The 21,946-nt window shown below is 40.3% G+C and overlaps 1 protein-coding gene, 1 non-coding gene and 1 pseudogene across 2 annotated transcripts in view; 2 read left to right on the plus strand and 1 right to left on the minus strand.

The window, feature by feature from the left end:
• Positions 1–4,296: 4,296 nt before the first annotated feature.
• Positions 4,297–4,369, plus strand: TRNAK-CUU (transfer RNA lysine (anticodon CUU)). Its single transcript has one exon. It is a non-coding gene; the product is annotated as a tRNA-Lys (tRNA).
• Positions 4,370–13,920: 9,551 nt separating this feature from the next.
• LOC149822737 (organic cation/carnitine transporter 2 pseudogene) lies at positions 13,921–15,546 on the plus strand (annotated as a pseudogene).
• Positions 15,547–19,354: 3,808 nt separating this feature from the next.
• LOC149822738 (succinate-semialdehyde dehydrogenase, mitochondrial-like) overlaps positions 19,355–21,946 on the minus strand; it is a 165,456-nt gene continuing 162,864 nt past the window's right edge. Inside the window, exons 18-20 of the mRNA XM_089980026.1 lie at positions 19,853–19,959; positions 19,667–19,744; positions 19,355–19,584 (exon numbers count right to left, since the gene is read on the minus strand). Coding sequence (XP_089836152.1) covers positions 19,546–19,584; positions 19,667–19,744; positions 19,853–19,959 — 224 coding nt within the window. The 3' untranslated portion in view covers positions 19,355–19,545. The remainder of the gene's footprint in view (positions 19,585–19,666; positions 19,745–19,852; positions 19,960–21,946) is intronic.

A 21,946-nucleotide genomic window follows, 5' to 3' on the forward strand; every position in this document is an offset into this window, starting at 1 on the left:
AAACGGGTCAACCCGCCTAACCCATTTATTAAATGGGCCGGGTTCGTGTTAGGGGTATGCCAACCCATTTAATAAACGGGTTAGGCAGGTGGGTCAACTTGTTTACCTGAACCCGACCCGCCAACCCGTTTACCCGACCCGACCCGCCCACCAACCCGACCCGCCAACCCACCCGACAACCCATTTATTAAATTGGTTAACCGGGTCGTGTCGGGTTACCCGTTTAATAAATGGGTCGGGTTCGTGTTTGCCACAGCCGACCCATTTAATAAACGGGTCAGGTTCGTGTTGAGGTATGTTGACCCGCCAACCTGCCGACACAACCTGCCAACCCGACCCGATTGCCAGCCCTACTTATCTCTAGGTAATGTCAACCGTCCATCAATAAAAAAAAGAAAAAAAGCTCACGTTATTTTCTCTCAATCATACCTGGAAACAACTAAAAACTAATAACACCATCAATTCCTCAAAAACAAAAGAAAAAGAAAAAAAAAACTAATGACACCATCAGCATATGCATATCTGCTAGCTCTAAGGCTCCTGATCAGTGTGTGCCTCTTGGTTCTCAAAACCAAAGTCTGAAAGGGGGGTTTATGATACCATGGGCAATTGGTTGATGCATGAGCTAAATTTAGTGGGACCCACGTTGGCTTTTCTTGCCAATTGTCACCAACCTTGTTTGCTAGATTTATCCTTGGATGCACTTCTTAATTGTGGGACCTCATGAACTGGCCAGCCCACTATTTTGAGTCAAAGTAGTTGGCTTTCCTATTTAGACTAGGGTGTCAACGGGTAGGGTTTGGTTCAGACTCAGGTAAAACCAGATTTGGATTAGATTTTTGGGTATGGTGTTGGATTCAGACTCGGTTTAATTGGGTCTATTATAAGAAAAATCATACCCGAACCCAATAAGAACTACATGAACCAAACCCGAACCATACTTGGTAAAACCATATTTTATCATTTTTATATTAAAAATTGTGGGTCTTAATCGGAACTCGGGTCGGGTCCAGGTCTGGTATAAAATTAATCGGTCCTTCTGATCTGGACCCAAGTTTTAATCAGGTCTTATTGTTTATCACCATACCGGACCCTATAGAGTTTGGTTTGGTTGGGGTCTGGGTAAACCAGGCCTGTTGACACCCTTAATTTGGACTAATGGGAAGGCTGGGCTGGTGCAATATGCAGTCTGGCCTACCTACTCAGGTAGAAATCTGCTGATGCAGGAAACTGGTTTCTGTAGAAGGGAGCTGACTCACTCAAACTCAGGTGGTAGGCCAATCATCTGGATGAAGGAATGCAGCGCAGGGGAAAAGAACTAAGAGGATTTGGATTGTGAGAGGGTGAACGGCTTCTTGCTTTTTTTATCATATTTTCTATGCACAGGCTGGGATACTTATATCTTCTCTTGGGTTGTTGTTTCATCCCAGACATGAATGGCTCTTTTTAAAATTTTACTCTAATGTTTGGTTATTGTTTTGGAAATCAGTTTGTGAAACATGCCTTAGAGAGAGTGGGGCCATCCCCTCATTTCAGGCTAACAGTGGTTGCGTCGTATTTTTATTTTTTCTCTTTTATTTATTTATTTTATTAACATGGAGAAACCACCGTATGGTTTGCAAGTTTAGCTATGTGCGAAAATTAGGTCACTTGTATTAGAATAAGAATTAGACTCATAAAATATGAGATAATGATCTTTGAAGTGTTTTCTTTTTTCTTCTCTTTTATTTTTTAACAACAAGATGCTGGTCAATGACAAACTCTAAAGGCATTATTCTCAAGGATATCCTTGTCACGGCCTTAAATGCAAAAAGTGAAAAACATGGCGGTCTGAAACAATCTTATTGTCACATGTAAATGAGTGACATTTACTGCAGTGGGAGGGAACTGGCCTCATCATATGTCAGTGCTCTCTCTCTCTCTCTCTCTCTCTCATGAGGTCCATTTGAAGCAACATGAAAAAAAGGTTTTATGAACATGTTCTAATTAGGCTTCTGGTTTCATTTCAATACTCCATTCATAAGCTATGGAAGATTGCCCTTTGGCAAGAGCTTACACTGATGGGATTACTTGGTTCACTCATCTTTGTGTATTTATTAAGCTATGTTTGGGCCTTGAATCTGAGGTTGTGTTGTGGTTTCTCTCATGCTCTTGTGCTCTCTTGTTGTTTGGGTGCAGTGGCGTTACTGAAACAATGCATTGGGAATGATGTTGGCAGTCCCAACCCTGCATTTCGACACCATTCACAGCAGGATGTTTTTGGCAACTCCTTCCAACATCACACATGGGCAAAACAATTCTTCTTCTCCAATGCATGCATGGGCAAAACAAAATTTTGGCAACATACTAAAACCATGTTTCCATCTCAATGCAAGGCTCCCTAACATAGCCTTAATTGCATCAAATCTTAGATCACTAACCTCTGACCCCCTTCCAATTGGGCCAGAGATTATTGCACTTAAGGCCTATTTGCTTTATGTTTCTTAAAAAATTGCTGAGTTGGCATGTATTTTTCATATCTTTTTTGAAAGGCAAGGTGGGGTTAGGCAAACCCCTACCAGTTTTCATTCATATTAGAAATGTATTATACTGTGATTTCCCTCAAGAGGATTCAGTAAAGAGATGATCCTTCTAAGATTTATATGGACATACTCTTTCGCCGATTTGGCAAGTTGTGTAGGTATCATGTTGGGCTTGAATTTAGCTTTTTGTATACAAAATTTAGTAAAAATATACAAAATAAAAATCTTCTTTGACTTTTGGACTTTCAAAATTTGTTGACAGGCCCATTAATGAGGGGAAGTAAGAGGGTGTCATTATCCTGAGGCCTTGAGTTCGATCTTGTAATACTGCATCAGATGGTACCATTTGAATAGTCTCTTCTTCCCTACATGGGTGCCTTTCGAATGCATCCACGATTTCTAAAGGCATGGAAGTGCCCACATTGGTATTCATGAGCATCTTCGAGCTTTTGATGCCCCTGCGTAAGAGGGGTCCCATTTTTCTTGAAAGGGTTCAGAAGGCCCTTAGAGACTCCCGCATTTTTTTTTGTCATCGCCCTCTTACTGGGCAGCAACGTGATAGGGGAAGAGGTTGTAGGTAGGAGTGGCAAGAAGAGAGAGAGAGAGAGGTGTGTGTGAGAGAGAGAGAGGTGTTGCTCCTAGGCTGACTCATGTAGATGAAAAGGGTGAAGTGGTCGAGGGTAGAGAGGAGGGAGAAAATATATTCCCTCTGGGTTGACAACATGTGGGGACAAAGGAGGAGTGAGGGAGAAATATGCTCGCTTGAGTGTCAGAGTTCAAAACCAAAATAAAGATTAGGGAGAGTTGTCAATAAGCTTCATTGAAAAATATCATATTTATAGATCTACAAAGAGGGTAATTACATAAAAATACAAGGGGGCGTTCAAGCCTTGATGGGACTCTAGGCTGGACGTCTCTTATAGTCCAGCCCAGCTAGACGTCTCCCACAACCAAAACATAGATGGGACTCTAGGTTGGATGTCCTCCACAGTTTTAGCCAAGCTGGACTCTCGTACAGTCTCAACCTAGGCAGGACTCTTGGTTGGGTGGCTCCTCTTAATCGAATCCTGGGGTGACTCTTCTAGATCAGATTCAGTCTATAACAATCTACCTTCTCAAACTCGTCTTACCCTCACAGCGAGAACTCTAGGTACTGAGCTGCTAGCCAATCTTCTTCTCATAATGTCACTTTGTCAACTCCACATATGGAACTAACACCTCAGTGACCAGGCAACCATCCTTCTTTTATCTTTTTTCATGTACTCTAAACAGTTGCAACGAGACATCTTTTATGTCGAGCAGGGTCATCTACTAGTTCCCTTTTATAGTGCTTAAGGCATGAAATATGAAATACATGATGTATGGACATACGATAATACACTAATCCGACCTTCTCTAAAATGAGAAAAAGCCCATAAAAATGGGGTGCAAGCTTGTGCTACTCATTGAACTGTGCCTTACCGATGGGATGACAATTTGATCACACTACAAGAAAAATGTTAATTAACGATAGAAATTTACGACGGATTTTTTTCATCGCAAATTTACGATGGATTAGCAAGAGAAAACTATATGTCGTTAACATTCAAAATATTTGCAAAATTAGCGACAGAAATATCTTTCTCGCTACATCCATCACTAATTAGCGATGAATTAGCGACAGAAAATGATTTCATGAATAAGGATTGAGATGGATCAACATTTGCGAGGAGCTGTTTGATTCTTGGATACTATTTACACATAAATGCATTTTCTATAGGACAAAGTATAATAAGCCCGTCTAGCTCAGTTGGTAGAGCGCAAGGCTCTTAACCTTGTGGTCGTGGGTTCGAGCCCCACGGTGGGCGATTTTTTCTCTAAATAATCTTATTGTTCCACCCTACCTTTCTATATAGCGTTTCTTTTTTCTAATGGTCAGTGCGGGCTGCAGCGTCCACATTCACAAATAGCATGGCTATTCAATGGAGGATCCAGATCTGACTAAAATACATGTAGAATTCTGGACCAGATATGATCGGACCTCCTCTGTTACTGGATACAGGGAGAATGGATATTTATATTTTTCCATGTGAAACAGTTAGATATATTGGTCGGGTCAGAACCAGTTCCAAACCATTTTATTTATCCGATTCTGACCTGGACCTGTCTAAATCCAACATTATTTGTTCTGACTCAGACCCTCTTTATAAAACAGACGTTTTTATGGGCCTTGTCCAATACCTTTGATCAGGTTAGAATCAGATAATGATCCGACCCACTTGCATCCCTAGATTTCACATAAACTAAATATCTGCCAATTTCAAGTCAGGCTTGGGACAAGGTGGCCAGGTTCATGTCTCACCTTAGAAATTGAAAGACCTCTGATACCTTATAATTCTAATGTTCTAGGAACATTAATGAGGAGTCCATTTTTTTTTTTTGATAGGTAAGCTGGGGTTAGGCTCCCCAAGGGGGTTTGGTGTAGTGGGGTGGTGCCTTGACTGCTAGACTGGCAGTCAAGGTTCGATTCTCATGGGTGTCACCCTTCTTCGCAAGCCAACGCGTAGCATAGGCCCCAGGGGCAGGGGTCCTAGCCTCAAATGTTTACGCTGCCGGTAGGATGACAGTAGGTATGGCAGGCTGACCCAGCACAACCAGGTCTTTGTGTCGGGTGCAGTTTCTTTGGGTTATAAATAAAAAAAAAAGCTGAGGTTACACAACTTAGCATTGGATTTTGAACTTGCAAATTTGCAATATCCCAACACAGTGCGACGTGTACTAAAAGCTTCATCCTCTGGATGAAGCAGCTATGTTCTGTCACAGCAACCACAAGAGGTGATCTCTCTCTAGCAAAGATGTTTCTATTGCATTTGTCCGTGCAACCCCACCCACATATTCGACTATGATCGAAGGACATCAACCATCCACGACGACATGAAATGGGCTCGCCTCTATGACAGAATGGTGAGCCTGACTACTCGATCCTTGAGAGGAGTCTCACCCATGCCTTGGGTCTGTCACCAACAATGGCTCATAAATAGTCCTCCAAGCATGTGGTCTCATTTTTAAGACTGCAGGAAAATGTATGCAAAATCTATGAAAGGAAAGCCGAGAGAGAGAGATAATCATCAAAGAAAAATCTTGCACTTATGAGCTCAATTGTAAAGGCAACTCCAAACCACAATTGAATCAATGGGTTTTAACTTCAAATAATAACGAAGAGGAAGACACAGTTGAATCAATGGGTTTTAACTTTAAATAATAAAGAAGAGGAAGAAGATAAGGTTGTACAATAATAATGGACATGCAATTATTAGACGTTTTTTTTATAAGGATGGGATGCCTTTTGACTAGCAAGTAATTAATTGAGATGTATTATTTAATTTTACTTTCTAATTGAAAAATCATAAAAAGTAATAGATATTAAAGATAAGGAGGAACTCCATTCATCAAACAACACGGTGGCTGCTTGGTGTGAGGATGCTCTTCAAATTTTAAGTGTCGATCCGTTTGCTTCTTTCATGAAAACTTATGAACGACTGTACATTTCTCCGGGGCCTACAGTAACAAAATAAACTGAGGCTTCTCTTTTTGCGCAGAAAGAAGCCCCAGATTCAACGCTTCCTGTGGGAGAAGGGTTCGATTATGTTTCCACGGAAGAGGAAACGCGGCACCTCTTCCGCGACATGCAAACGGACCCTAATGGGTCACCCGCGAGGACAACCGTCAGCGCACCCAGTGTTGTGAGAGGCGTACGTTTCAGTACTTGAAGCGTACGCCTCACAGGCGAGGCGCACGCTGAGGCGCACACTCAGTACCTGAAGCGTCGGTGCCTCCTCAGATCTGTGGCTAAAACCGAAAACAATTACACAGTGAGCAGAGAAGGATATTCCAGCAAGATTTACGGTGGAATTTCTTTTCTTCGTGGCCTGAAATTGGATTTACTCGCCGGAAAAAAAGCAAAAGCTTCAGTGCTATCCCAAGCAGTGTTGTGAGAGGCGTACGCCTCAGAGGCTAAGCGCAGGCTCAACGCCTCCCTTCGCCTCATCGCATTTAACAACCTTGAGCGCACCTCTCTCCATTGGGTGTTTCTTTTATTTTTTATCACGACGAAAACCCCGGGTGGGGCCCAAAGACCACCCTAGGCACACCTCCAGTAGGGTCCACCTTTCAATGTACAACATGACCCCCACACGAATATTTAGATTTTAGATTTTTTTTTAGACGTAATCATATACACATGTTTTTCATCATCATTAATGCCGATATGAATTCCAACGTTGTTAGTCGGTTTCTTGAAAAAAAAAAATAACAGTGAATCGTATCAAATTGAAGCCATCTCATGAACCGTTATTCAATAATAAAAAATACTAACAAGATCAAAACTTTACAATATTTTTATCCCCAAAGGGTTTGGCGTAGTGAGATGAGGCATAACCTCTTCGTGAGTGGTCTAGATTCAAATCCCATGAGCATGAAACTGCAAGAGGTAAGCACACGCAGTCAAAAGCCAACACCACTAGGTCTTTGATCTTGAGGTGGTTTCTTCGTGTAAATATATAAAAAAAAAGTATTGTATGAGACTGTATGCTGGTAACCCAGTACCTAAAATGATCATTTTTGAATCCCAAATAATTCTATTAAGAGCTGGTGCCAAAAGATTGAGTTATTTCTTCAATTTTCTCTCTACAAATTCATAAATGATTACGGTAGCTTCATCGATATTTTGTAGCTAGCTACCATTTTTTTTTATGACGATGAGGCACTCTCGTTGAGAACCAGATCACTTAATGGACCCACCCCGCAGCAAGAAAAACCCTGGGTGGGACCCACGACTACCCTGCCTTATGTGGCCCACCTTCAAAAACTACAGGCACACCCGTGACCAGCAGCGTGCTAGAGACCAAATTATGAAAGTTTTTTTTAGAAAAATTATCTAATTCTCCATAATAGATCACGTGAAACAAACTTGGTAATTATTACAATGAGACAAAAATATTTCCCTAGACAGCCAATAAATTGTTGATCCGATTCGCTACACTGAGATTTAGATACATCCAAAATCCGCAGCAGAGACTTTGGATGAAAAAACCTGTCTAATATATATTAGACGGGTAAATATTGGTTACTAATGAAGGTAAAAAATTAACGAAGTTTTTAGTTTTTATAGATTAAATGTTACATGTGATCTACATAGTGATTATGGCAAATTATTGAGTTTTTAAAGGGGTTCAAAAATCAAAGGTCCACAATGTGTCAAAATTTTATAACTCAAAATATCACATTTTTACATAAAAAAAGAGCCCGATCCCAGGCTTGATCCTTAGCAAACAAACCATGTTGAACACATCTGCATGGTTAGATTGAGTTGATACAACTTGAACTTATGATTTATTGCTCATTAGTTTCAACCTTCGTTAGTAGCCAATATTTACCCACTATTGGAAGTTACCATCCGTGTGTTTTGAAGTTACCATCTACGTTTTTCATTTTATCTTCCTATTCCGTTTGTTGTATATCAAGAAAGTCTTAATTTCTGAACTTTTTTTGTATATCAGGAAACAACAACAACTACTACGCCTTCATCCCAAAACAATTGGGGTCGGCGATATGAACCAAAAAAGAAAATCATTCTGGGTCTTCCACATAAATCCTTCTCCTCCAATCATTTCAGGAAATATATATATCAGGAAAGATATATATATTTCCTGAAATGTATAGCATTAGTTTAGGAGCTGTTAGCTAAAATCGTGGAGATCACGATCCATGGAGGACACCTTGTATATTTAACTCCATTTTCTCTTGTTGAATTCAATAACAAAAATCGTCTTCTTCATTGGTCTCTCTTCTTTCAATTTCTCTCTCTGCTTTCAATTTCTCTTCTTACGTAGACATACAAGTAAAAATTATGAAATACTTTTTTAGATCAAGAAGGAACATAGCAAGATGTTTAAGAAATTTTGTAAAGCTAAAGAGCTGGAGAGCATCTTCAGTGATCAGGGGCGAATACATTCACTGCAAGAAATCTGCGTTTTACAGGCGCATCTTGGCAGCAGTGCCACTGTAAAACACATTTTACTGACACAAAAAGGGGTTGCGCCAAAGAAAAGGCTTACACTGGTGCATAAAGGAATTGCGTCAAAGAAAACTCATTTTATTGGCACAAACATTATGTGTGTTATGTAGTGCCTGCCCCCTCCTTTAAGAGGGGGGGCCCTACGTCTTCCCCCTCCATTCAAAAGGGCTTGCTCTTTTTTAGGCAGAGCTTGGACTGTGAAAATGTTTTCTGACAAGAATCGCTCTGGATTGAGAATGGTCGCTGGGATTTCCCAATTTAGCAGTTCAAGAAATTCTTTGGTTGATATTCAAAACTGCCAAAGTCCCAAGGAGTTGACGTCTCGATTACTGATAGTCTTAATATTCGAAACCATATGAAGTTCTGACCATTTGTCAGAAAAAAAAAACAAATTGATCTTGTAGAATTTGCTCAGTAATCTTTTGATGTTTTTTCAGAAACAAATGATTATTCGTCTGCTGCTTCACGTTCCATGAATAACTGGAACTTTGAGAATATCCAGAACATAGAATATGGGAACCATTTAATGAAAACTGTGAGTTTATTCCTAAGAGAATATCCAACACTTTTAATGGGCCAATGTTTTCAACATCAAACACCAGATTGCATGCGTTCACCTTTTAGGATGAATGAGATCACCTAGCTACAAGAAGGCTGTCATAATTTCTTAAAAATCTCCTGTCTTGCTAACCTTATCACCCAAATCTGATTCAGTACTCAGCCCAATCAGTGGATGCCATGCATTACACCACATAGAAAAATCTAGCGAGATTTATGAAAATATCCTAAAAATTTACCAGAAAGTTTAAAACAATAATTTCTCATGATATTTTTCAATTTCTCAAGATTTGTTCGTGAGAAACATAAATACTGTTTTTTAAATGTGATATTTATGTTTTTATCAGCTATTTTACCATAAAAAATTATGTGTTTTTATTTTGTTAATATTTTTTATTTTATTTTTTTATAGAATTTATTTTTTATTGCTGAGATATTGCAAAAAAAAAGCGAGATATACAAAATTTTTTTATTATTCACAAATTTTTGGCAGTGAGATATTGGCGTATTTTGCTTTTGTCACTGCATCCCCTTCCAAACGATTGGTTGCATGGCACTTGATCCGATCACTGGATCTCCTCTCCCTTAACACCAAATCTCATAAACAAGGTATTCAGTGGGATTTCAATGTTGTCAGATTCTCACAACCTCTTTTTCTGTGGTTTTTTTTATTCACGAGGAGAGGAAGATTGAGAGGTTGTCTCAGTACAAAACACAACTTGCTTTAAGCGAAAAGCCACGTAAGCCAGACAAAAGCGAGTTGAGAGTCATGCATATCCCATGCACACTTAGCACATCAAAATATCCAAACCGACATAATTGAATGGGCCAATAGAACAGAAAAATGATAAAGTCTTTCACGTACAAGCATTCAAACCTATGAGGGACGAGTGCATCACCTTACTGTAACAATCACACAAGTAATCGAGGGTCGATATAGCTAACTACGCATCCAAATAACCATTATGAACATTAGAGTGATCATCGAGTTTTAGAGATGCATCAAACGAGAAGTATATTACATTTTGGCACTTGTGGGTCCCACGAAGCATAGTGTGTGTCCCATAGATAACACTCCCGTTACGATAGAGAAGACCTTTTGGCCCTCAGACTAAGCTAGTTGCTAGTTTTACACAATGAAACTTTTTATCCAAAAAGAATCATTATCGCGCGATATGCACTCATCGAGCTCCTTGTAAGTGTGCGAGGTTGAACGGCAAAACGGGTGACTAGAATAAACTCCCCACATGCCTTTTGATGCTCATAAAGAATTTGCATACTCATGAGCACCCCCGTGCATTCCAATTGGCTCAAACCCTAAAATTCAAGAAATGAGCCGATTCTGATTCTAGGTTAGATTGAATGGGATCGACCAATTTTTAAGCACCAAACACTACAAGAAAAATGTTAATTAGCAACGGAAATTTGCGAGAAAAAACTATTTGTCGCTAACATTCGAAATAATTGCAAAAGTAGCGACGAAAATATTTTCCTCGCTAAATCCGTCGCTACTTAGCGATGGATTAGCGATAATTTTTTTTATTGCCAAAACACTACAAAAAAATACTAATTAGCGACGGAATTAGCGAGAGAATTTTTCCGTCGCTAAATAGCGACAGAAAAATTCTCTCGCTAATTCCGTCGCTAATTTTCGATTTAAACCGTCCCACCTAAGGCGTGAAATTTTCCCTCCCTCCATTTTTTCCTCCCCTCGTTTGATTTAAATTGCCCTTCCTCTGACGACGCGCAGCGGCCCCCCTAGCCGTGACACTGGCATTGGCCCTCCGAGCATCCTCCTCCTCCCGCTACCTCTCCCCTGCGCCGTCCTCCTCCTCCCGTCGGTGCCCCTCGCCGGTCTCCACCGCCCGTTCTGCCTCTCCCTCGCCTGAGGCCCTCCGAGCGTGACTGACGTCAGCCCCCGGACCATCCTCCTCCTCCCGCTATCTCTCCCCCGTGTCGTCCTCCTCCTCCCGACAGTGCCCCTTGCCAATCTCCACCGCCCGTCCCGCCTCTCCCTCGTCGAATCCCGTCTTCACTACGACCCCGAAAAGCTCACAGTCGGCTGATCGACGCCACTCCTCTACCCCCTCCCGCGCGTCCACTCCTTTGCCGACAGTTTATTCCGTGAAGCGGGTGCCAGAGGTCCTCTGGTCGTCGACATGAAGCTTGTCGGTCTCCTTCCAGGGGGAGTCGTTCTCCCTCGCCCGATCGGCCGCCTGCAGCTGCCCGCGTTCTTTCTCCCGCCGTGATTGGCTCACTGCGGAAGAGCGTCCCGACGCTAGAACGCGCCGGTTCTGTGCAAAAAAATTTACTTCCTGCAGGAGAACGCGTCGACAAAGAGCAATTTTTTTTTTTAAAATTTAATGACGAATTAGCGACAGATATTATCTATCGTTAATTTAAAATAGCGGAGTCGTGATGGATCATGTCCGTCGTAAATTAGCGACGAAAGTAGCGATGAATAAGTTCTGTCACTACTTAGCGTTAAAAAATTCACGATGAAAGTTATCCATCGCTAAACCGTTTAGCAACGGATTAGATTAGCGTCGAATTAGCGACGGATTTAGGTCTTCGCTGTTTCAAAGGTTTCTTGTAGTGAAATGACAAATGTCACAAAATATGTGAATAAGCAATTTGAAAAGTTATTTAAAATTAAGCTGAATAAGCTCGTTTTCTTATCGATTTTTGGCTGATACGATATGAATTGGCCGATCTCGACTCTCTTAACACCAGATCCCATAAGCAACGTATACATGCAAACTGTCACACCTGAAAATTATTTGTGAGGAGGATGATCCCAGAAGGAACCTACTATAAACCTTGTGCGAATTCAGTGGGCACCAGTCTAGAAAACCAAGAGCCCAAACAGAACAATCGTATCTAAAAAATGATGGACGGTGTGGACCATCACTGCATGCAATGTCTAGCCAGATCCTTGTTTGACTTTATCTTTTAGCAATCATGTTTCCCCACAAACAGCAGAAAAAGATAAGAACACATTCAAGTTTCTACCCATCAGTATTCAGACTCAAACATGATGTAGGCCCCACAAAAGTATTGAGCACATGATTGTAATGATGCAAGACTAATCCATCACGCAAGTTGGAACATAAAGATAATCTACCAGAGATACTTCGACTTAAAAAATGTAATATTTTTACGAATCTAAAATAACCACCCTACATAAAAAAAAGGGGTAATTTTCAAATGATGGACAATTCTTAATTCCTAAAAAATTATTCGCCCAAGTCTTCACAAATTTCCAAATAACCACCTTAAAGAGAAGGGTAATTTTCAAATGCTGGACAATCTCTAATTAAGTCCTAAAAAATTTATTCACCAAAGACTTTTCAAATATCCCCCAAACTTTGCCTCTAATAAACAATTTATCTGCATGAAAATAACTAAAGAACATCTTCGTTTTCAAGTACAATGATTTAGATGGCACTAATTTTTTTGGCACACTACCATAACTTACTACAAACTAAAAAATATAACATAACCAATTTACATTTTTCTCGATAGTTTTGCTCTTTTATTTGGTCGAAATCATGGCACCTGATTTTTTCATGTAACAACTTATACTAGGGGTTTACCAACCGGGGGAACTTAAGTAACTGGTGGTGGTCTGCCTAGCCCCACCTTGCCTATATAAAAAAAAAAAACTAGTGTCTTCACAATTTCATATACTTTTTTTGTGTGGATCAGGCCCTATTGTTATGATTCATGCAGTTTGTTTGTTTAATAGAAAACAACTACAATTCAAATTTTTTTTATGGCTTTGAATTTCAACGATCGACAATGCATCAAAATTTCATGATTAACAAAATCATGTATTTACGTTGAAACTACATCCAAAGTGAATTTTCCTAATTACGATCATGTTAAATGCATCTGTAATCAAATTTTATTGAATAAAGCTTGCACCTAAAGTTTCAGCCAGAGAGTATGGTATTCTAGAGTGTAGCCAATATTTATCCTAACTGATTAACAATCCCTTTGAGATTTGGTTTGGGGTTTTATATTTTAATCGTAATCTGAATCTGAAGTGAACACGAACCCAACAATATCTGAATTCAAATATGGTATAATTTTGTATTCCATAAACTATTTTATGCTAGTCAAATCCCAACTTGATATTGCCTCTTTCCATTCAAATCTAAATCCAATTCCCAATTTATTTAACCAGGACCCAATAAAGCCGGTGGCAAATCTAAATCCAATGAACTAAATAAGATCAACATCAGAATTGAATCTATCTGACCGGTTCATACAGTACTAAAGGTGAAAAAAGTTTGAAATCTTTTGAAAGAAATAAAATTCAGTAAGGCCAAGATCTTAATCGAATCTGACCCGTTTACAGCTGGGCAGCAAAGTTCAGGATCTTTATTTTTTTGATATTTACAAAAGAAACCACTCTTAGGAACAGAGATCTAGCCGTGCCAGCTCTGCCTGCCGCCACAGTTTGCGCAAATTTGGACTTAGACCTCATCCAACTAAGCCAAAACACTTTTGGGGACAAAAGTTAAGAATCTTTTGAAAAGATATAAAAAATTATGGTAGATATAATAATTAATATAAAACTATTGGTGGGCATTTGAAAATCAGCTGGTAAATAAAAAACAAAAGAAATAGAGACGTAATTATAACAGTACAGCTAAATCGCTAGGTGCTTCCAAATATTACCACGTAAGCACAGCCTGGCCCTCATTCTTTCCTCTCTTTTTGAAACGCCCAAAGAGAAGAGCAAAACAAGCATGTCAATCAGTAAAAGTAAAATGTGGAAGCACTACAAATGCATATATAAATACTGGTCTCCATTCTTGCCATTAAATCAAACAAAACTCTGAACCCCATGGCAGACCCTTCTCCCACCTCTGCTGCAGAGCCCCTTCTCCCCAAGAAGGACCCTTCTTCCTTAGACGAAATCATTGAGAGATATGTAGGAGTGTTTGGCCCTGCTCAGCTGTTCCAAGCATTCCTTGTTTCCTCTGCATGGATCTTTGATGCCCAATACACCTTCATCAATGTCTTCACTGATGCAGAGCCCAAATGGCACTGCACCACCCAAGAACCCAATAGTACTTGCACCGCTTCTTCTAACATCTGCACCATGGACCCCACCCTATGGGCTTGGGACACCCACCCTTCTGCCTCCATAGTCTCACAGTGGAACCTCACATGCACCAACCCGATACTTTCTGGTCTCCCACCCTCTTGCTTCTTCATGGGATGTCTAGTAGGTGGCCTTGTGCTGGCAACCCTTGCAGACTCTTCTCTTGGCAGGAAGAAGATGCTCTTCCTCTCCACCTTCACCATGGGCCTAACCGGCCTCCTCACCGCCACGGCGCCAAACATATGGTTCTATTCTGCGTTCCGATTCATCTGCGGCTTTGCGCGAGCCACCGTCGGCACCTGTGCGCTTGTCCTATCGACGGAGTTCGTCGGGAAGCGGTGGCGCGGCGAGGTCGGGATCATCGGCTTCTTCTGCTTCACCTTGGGCTTCCTCTCACTGCCTGCTTCTGCTTACTTATTAAGAAACCATTCATGGAGGTTCATCTACGTCGTCGTGTCTCTCCCGACCATTCTCTACTCCATCTTGGTCGTTGTTTTCGTCTTCGAGTCGCCGAGATGGCTCGTCGTCAAGGGACGAGAAGTCGAGGCGATCAAAACACTCAAATCTATCGCGAGAACGAATGGAAAGACCGACGATTTCGCGTTAACGGGGCTATCGAACTTGAGAGAGGACGAGCGGAGCGATAACGTCTACTCGTCATTGTTGGTGCTATGGCAAAAGACATGGGCGTTTAAGCGATTAACGGCGGTGATGCTCGCCGGATTCGGCGTCGGACTGGTGTACTACGGCATGCCGCTGGCGGTCGGCGACCTGGACTTCAATCTCTACCTGAGTGTCACGTTCAATGCACTGTCCGAGCTACCTTCTTCACTGCTAACAGTCCTCTTGATCTCCAGACTCAACAGAAGAACCTCAATTCTATTGTTTACTTTCATGAGTGGGGTGCTGAGTGTGGTGTGTGTGCTGCTGGGAAGAGGTGTGCAGATGATAGCAGAGGTGGTATCATTCTTCTGTGCCTGCACTGCTTTCAATGTTTTGCTGATATACTGCTTGGAGTTGTTCCCCACGAGCGTGAGGAACTCGGCTGTGGCGATGCTGAGGCAGGCGCTGGTTCTGGGAGGAGTGTTCAGTCCAATGCTGGTTGTGGCGGGGAGGAAGGAGGGGTGGTTGTGTTTCGGGGCGTTTGGGGCGGTGATTGTGGTGTCGGGGTTGTTTGTAATAGGGTTGCCTGAGACGAGGGGCTGTGCCTTTTGTGATACCATGGAGGAGCAGGAGTGCAGGGATGTGGAGCACGACAAGAGTGACAACGCATGAGATGAGATGGTGTAGTTGGACAATTTTGTTTTTAATCCTTTCAACAGGCTAAACGATTCTACTGTTTTGCTTCCAGTCGGAATCTCTACCAGGGCGGTTTGGACAGATCAGGTGATTCGACAAAAACACAAATTTTTGTGTTTTTGAAATCGCCACCGTCTATCACTTTAATCACCACCATTCATTGTTAACTAATGACGTCAGAACTTTTGATGGACCCCGTTGCCGCAACAATGGTTGCTGAGGGAGAGGGGGGAGGTCGGACTCATCTTTCATGGAAGAGAGCTCCACTAGCTCTTTTCCATGACACAATGCCCCCTTAGGCATAGTGACAAACGTTTTTATCGGTAAAATCTCATTTTTCAATAAATCTCATTTTTTCGGCAAAAATCTCGACAATAAAAAAATAAATTTAAAAATATAAAAATTACATTTTATAAGAAAATAGTAATAAAAAATATTTAAAAATAAAAATACATGGTTTTTAACAATAAATAAAAGTTTAAAACATAAATATTGCATTTAAATCATGATATTTATATTTTTTTCATAAATCTCATGATATTTTGAAAATCTCACGTTTTAAATTTTCTTAAATCTCGCGAATATTTGTCACACTGCCCTTAGGATTAGGGATGGCAGTGGACCGGGGTAGGGCGGGGGACAAGGACTCCACCCCGGCCCTGTCTCATAATCCGAACCTCCATCCCTGCACGGAGATGGATTTTAACCTCCACCCTTGCCTCCATTCCCTTTTCAAGTCCTCCATCCCCGGTACAAAGGGGGGGGGGGGGTGGTGAGGTGGGGCGGGCCCCGTTTCCTCTCGGTCTATAGTCGTCCCTTGAAGGTTTGGAGATGGAGCAGGACGGGGCAAGGTGGTGATTGTGATGGGGACGCGGACGGGGCGGGGGAAGGCGTAAGTCCATCCCCGCACGGGGATAGATTTCAACCTTCATCCCCACCTCCATCCCCGTTTCATGCCCTTCATCCCCGGTCCAAATGGGGTGAGGCGGGGCGGGGCCCCATTGTTCCCCAGTCCACTACCATCTCTACTTAAGATGCATTTTACCTGTCATTGAAATCAACGGAAACCATTGTGTTCCGCAGGCCCCATGAGGGCAGAGCAAACACTTCCCTCTCTTTTGTAAAAAAAGAGATGGGTGTTTTCAACGTTATCTCCCTTCCCTTGGAGGCTTCTGTTGCACGCAAACACACCCTTAGTTGCCAGTGCACTTTAGCGCATCTGCGACAGACAGGCTTAATCTCAATGATGGAGGGTGTTCAAGTGCAGCGGCACAATAAAAGTGTGCAATGTAATTACACCACCCTCCTCGCCACCTCTCTCTCTCTATATCTGGAGTGTCTTAATCCAGCCTCAAATGGCCTAGTGGACTTGGTAGACCATGTCCATGGACCATCACCTTGTGATCTCAATGATGGAGGGTGTTCAAGTGCAGCGGCACAATAAAAGTGTGCAATGTAATTACACCACCCTCCTCGCCACCTCTCTCTCTCTCTATATATCTGGAGTGTCTTAATCCAGCTTCAAATGGCCTAGTGGACTTGGTAGACCATGTCCATGGACCATCACCTTGTGATAGACGCTGCACAAAAGACCCCGTGTAGAAGCCTCATAATTTTGAGACCTTGCTTGCACCTCTTGCTGTTGTTGGCCCTGACTCGTTCCACCTCATCCTGCTGTCTTTCTAGGGAAGCTGATCAGGCTTGCAGAATAGCAAAAGTAAATGTGAATTAATGTGTGATCATGTTCATAGTTTCAGGATCCATGTCCAGGTTGAGGCTGTGGCACCCATGGTGGAGAAGCTGCTCCACCACCATCCCCCTCCTTTCTCTCATTTTTTTGACATTTTTCATTTTTCTCATACTACACAAAAACAAGATTTTTTTATTTAAAAAAATTATCATATCAAAACTTCACATAGGCAAAATTTTGTTTTCCTATGAGAATTTTCCAAACGTGCCCTAATTGAACTCCTGGTCAAACAGCTGACAAAAGATGGAACAATTCTTTATACTTATGATACCATTTGTTCCAAATAAGAGTCTCTTCCTCATCAGAATATTTATATTTATTGAAACTAGTAGTGTATATCTTCTTAGACAACTTATTGAGAGATATAGAGAGAGGAACAATGATTTTTATTGATTTGGAGAAGGCATACGATAGAGTACTTAGGATGATGGACAATGATGAAGAAAGGTGTTTCTCTCAAGTACATTAGTATAATTAAAGATATGTATGAAGGAGTAGTAACCAATGTCCGCACTTGCACTTGTGGAAGGGTGACAACCAATTTTCTTATAACGTTTGGGTTACATCAAGGATCTGCTTTAAGCCCTTTCTTATTTGCTATAGTGATGGATGAGCTTACGAGATCAATTCAAGAAAATGTGCCGCAGTGTATATTGTTTGCTGATGATATTGTTTTGATTGGTGAGTCTAAAGTTGGGGTTAATGCTAAGTTAGAATTATTGAGACATACATGCAAGATGTTATAAGTTGAGTAAGAGTAAGACAAAATATATGGAATGCCGGTTTAGTAAGCAACGAAGTAGTGATGAAAGTGTAGTAAATCTTGGTAAGCAAGAAATACTGGTGGATGATTGTTTCAAATATTTGAGATCTATCATTCAAAAGTATAGAAAATTGATGGAGATGTAAATCATAGGATAAAGGTTGGGTGGATGAAATGGAAAAGTGCAACTGAAGTGTTGTGCGATCGTAGAATCTCATTACGGTTGAAGGGAAAGTTTTATAGGATGACTATTAGGCCCGCTTTATTATATGGTACAAAATGTTGAGCTGCCAAGAGACATCATATTAAAAAAAAATGAGTGTAGCTGAGATGCGTATACTTAGATGGATGTGTGAAAATACAATAAAAGATAAAATTTGGAATGAAGAGATACGTAAGAAGGTAAGCGTTGCACCCATTGAAAATAAGATGAGAGAGAATCGTTTACGGTGGTTTGGACATATTTGGCGAAGGCCTAACGATGCTCCAGTTAGAAAGATAGAGAAATGAAAAAATATATTAGTTAAAAGAGGTCGGGATAGGGCTAGGAAGACATGGATGAAGATGATAGAAAATGATATGAATGCTTTGAACCTCACCGAGGACATGACATTGGATAGAAATGATTGGAGGAGAAGGATTCATGTGGAAGACCCAGAATGATTTCCTTTTTTGGTTCATATCGCTAACCCCAATTGTTTTGAGATGAAGGTGTAGTTGTTGTTGAAACTAGTAGTGTAATTCACATAATGTCATACTCCACCGAATTCATGATTATCAACATGTTTTATGATGTATTAACTGTTCTATGCAATTTACTTATCACTGCTAATTTTTCTTTATTATATAACAACTAGCAAAAGCCTCTAAGCATCACGAAGTAGCCCGTCTTCTGCGAAAATGCTGAAGACAATCCAGATTTATAAGTATGAATACTCCTTGGCACCAATATAATCTGGCTCAGATCACATTTCTTATAACCAGCCTTGGCACATTCAGGTGATGTTACAATTGGGCACGTTTGTATGACTAACATCAGTAAGACTCATAGAATCTTCAATGGAATTTGACATCAATATTCTTTTTCATGTATACTCTGATGTTTTCTGTGATCAGATCCATGAATTCGGTTATGAATACTAAATAATGTCTGCTGTAATCGCACATTGAATAGTGCACTCTTACCTCCCCCATCGAAATTAACACTTGTGAGACACTCGAAAGACAAAAAGTAAAGAAAAGCAACCATCCATAGGCTCTTACATTTTCCAGCTATGGATGTACAAGTTGGTAACCCGTCCATGGTTTAACTTTATTAAGATTGATTAAATTACATTAGACCATTTTGAAAATTTGAGAATCTGCACCATATAAAGCAATTAGCAACCATGGTCACAGAAGACAACACTCTCTCTCTCTCTCTCTTGATGATGCTACTGAGAAGCAAGAAAGGATCTCGATTACAGAAGGAACTTGATATTTTCATGTGCTCTTCATGTTCCCCAAACATATATATTTTATCTGCATCAACTCAAAATCAATTTCATGCTAGTGAAGTCAGGAAACCAAAGGGAAGAGAATACTTTCTGCTCAATTAGCATACCTCTAGGTACTCGTCCATTCCATACTTCGAACCCTCTCGCCCAAGCCCTGATTGTTTGTATCCACCAAATGGAGCCACCTACACAACATAGAAGCCAGATTCTTTTGCTTCAATGTCCCCAAGATACTGTCTGGATTGAAAGTGCATGTTCGCCTTTGCACGTATTGAGAGAGATCAGATTGATACCTCAGTTGAAATTATTCCTTCATTGACACCAACCAATCCATATTCAAGAGCCTCAGCCACCCGCCATGACCGTGATACATCAGTAGTGAAGATATATGAAGCTAGTCCTGTTGACATCATGGTAAAGGCCAAAATGTTCATAAGTATGCATGCATTCTGTTCAAAGCACCATGAACTTTTCATTGTTGACCTTATTTTAACAAATTAATTAGGATTAGAAAGACTACATCAATAAGGAAAAGGGTTAAAGGTGCCATAAGATGGCATCAAAATCCAGAATTTCCTTGTCTGTAACTCCATTAAAATGGACAGAAACACTGAGATTCTATGAGATGGCATTTTGAGGAATATATAAAGCTATGTTCCAGTGATGTCAAAAATCCAGAATTGGTTGGATTTTCAGCAAGAGAATGAAATTAATCCAGGAAATGTTCGGATTTGGCAGCACTGACTACACTGTAAAATGTCAAATCAATGTGAATCATAACGTCAACAAAGAACCAATATATATGCTACGTAGTTGACAAAAAATCAACAGCCAAAGAAATTGTAAGTACATACACAAATCAAGCTATTAAAATGTTTGAAACACAAATGTTATCAGAAGGCAAGTAAAAATCATGCTTTCGCTTTGATTTTCCTGAAAGTTTTCTTTGCATTGAATTCTATTGGGAAAACTAATTGCCACTCCATATGGTTACTCATGAATCTAACATGGGCCAACTCAAATAGACATGGATACAGAGACAAACTTGTCTCTGTAATGAAGTATGCGAACAACAAATACAAAGTGCACAAGCACTAATAAGTCCAATAAAGGACAATACAAAAGCACTAAGGTTAGTATACAAGCACAAAGTGCATATACAAGACTTCAAAGAGTCAAAAGAAGAACACAAAAGCATAAAAAATATAAGATTTATTGATCACTAAATGATTAAGTGAAGCATTAATACAAGAGAGGGGAGAAGCCCCTATTTATACACATTAGAAGGCATTGGGGAGCCCCCAAATAGAGTCTTTGGGAGCTCCCAACAGCCAAACAATATGACCGTTGGGTAGCTCCCACTGACTCTACGGTCTTATGACCATAGAGCACATGCTCTATCAAAAAATGAATAAAACAAAAAACTGTTCTTGATGGACAATACCTATTACAAGCAATAAAAAAACCAAAATGCCCTTAAAGGGCAATACAAATTATAAGACTATATATATAACATATTTTAAGACTCCCTCACACCAAAAGTTTGTTTTGAAGAAACATGAAACGAGATGCAACAAGAGCTTTGGTAAAAAAATCTATGAGTTGATAGATATGACATATGGAAACTCAATAGTTCATCTCAAGAATTCATCACGAACATAGTGACAGTTCATCTCAATATGTTTGGTGTGCTCATGAAAGTTGTGGTTGCTGGCAATGTAAATTGCACTTTTATTATCGCAACACATCTCGAAGGTTTGAAGATGACAACTCCGATATCTATGAGAAGATTTCTTAACCATACAAGCTACATGGTTATCATAGCCATAACTCTATATTCAACTACAGTTGACGATAACGATACCTTCTGCTTTTTGCATCTCTAAGAAATCAATGAATCTCCTAAAAAAACACAAAAACCAGTAGTTGAGATTCTATCATTAAGATTTTCTCCCAAATCTGCATCAGTATAGGCAAGTAAATCTAAAGATAAAGATGAGGACAAGAAAAACCCTTTAGTTATAGTGTTCTTTATATCCTTAATATAACACTCATGTGCATGATGGTTAAAGCATGCGGGAAGAGACTAGCAGAATGAATGACATGAGCTATGTCTGGTCTAGTGATAGATAAGTAAGTGAGCGACCCATTTAGTTATCTATAAGCTAAGAGATCTTCAAGAAAAGTCTCATCTTTAAGTCTTAACTTAGCAATGACCACGTCAGAAGTCTCCACTTTTTTATCATCTGAAATTCCAAATTTAGCACAAATATTGGCAGCAAGCTTTATTTGAGAAAGGATATACCCTAGGGGAGAGTAAGCAACTTTAATACCTAAAAAATATCATAAGAAACCCAAATCAGACATATCAAGATTTTCTTTTAAAA

Source organism: Nuphar pumila, chromosome 11 (assembly GCF_984573655.1).
Source record: "Nuphar pumila chromosome 11, dmNupPumi1.hap1.1, whole genome shotgun sequence".
NCBI lineage: Eukaryota > Viridiplantae > Streptophyta > Magnoliopsida > Nymphaeales > Nymphaeaceae > Nuphar > Nuphar pumila.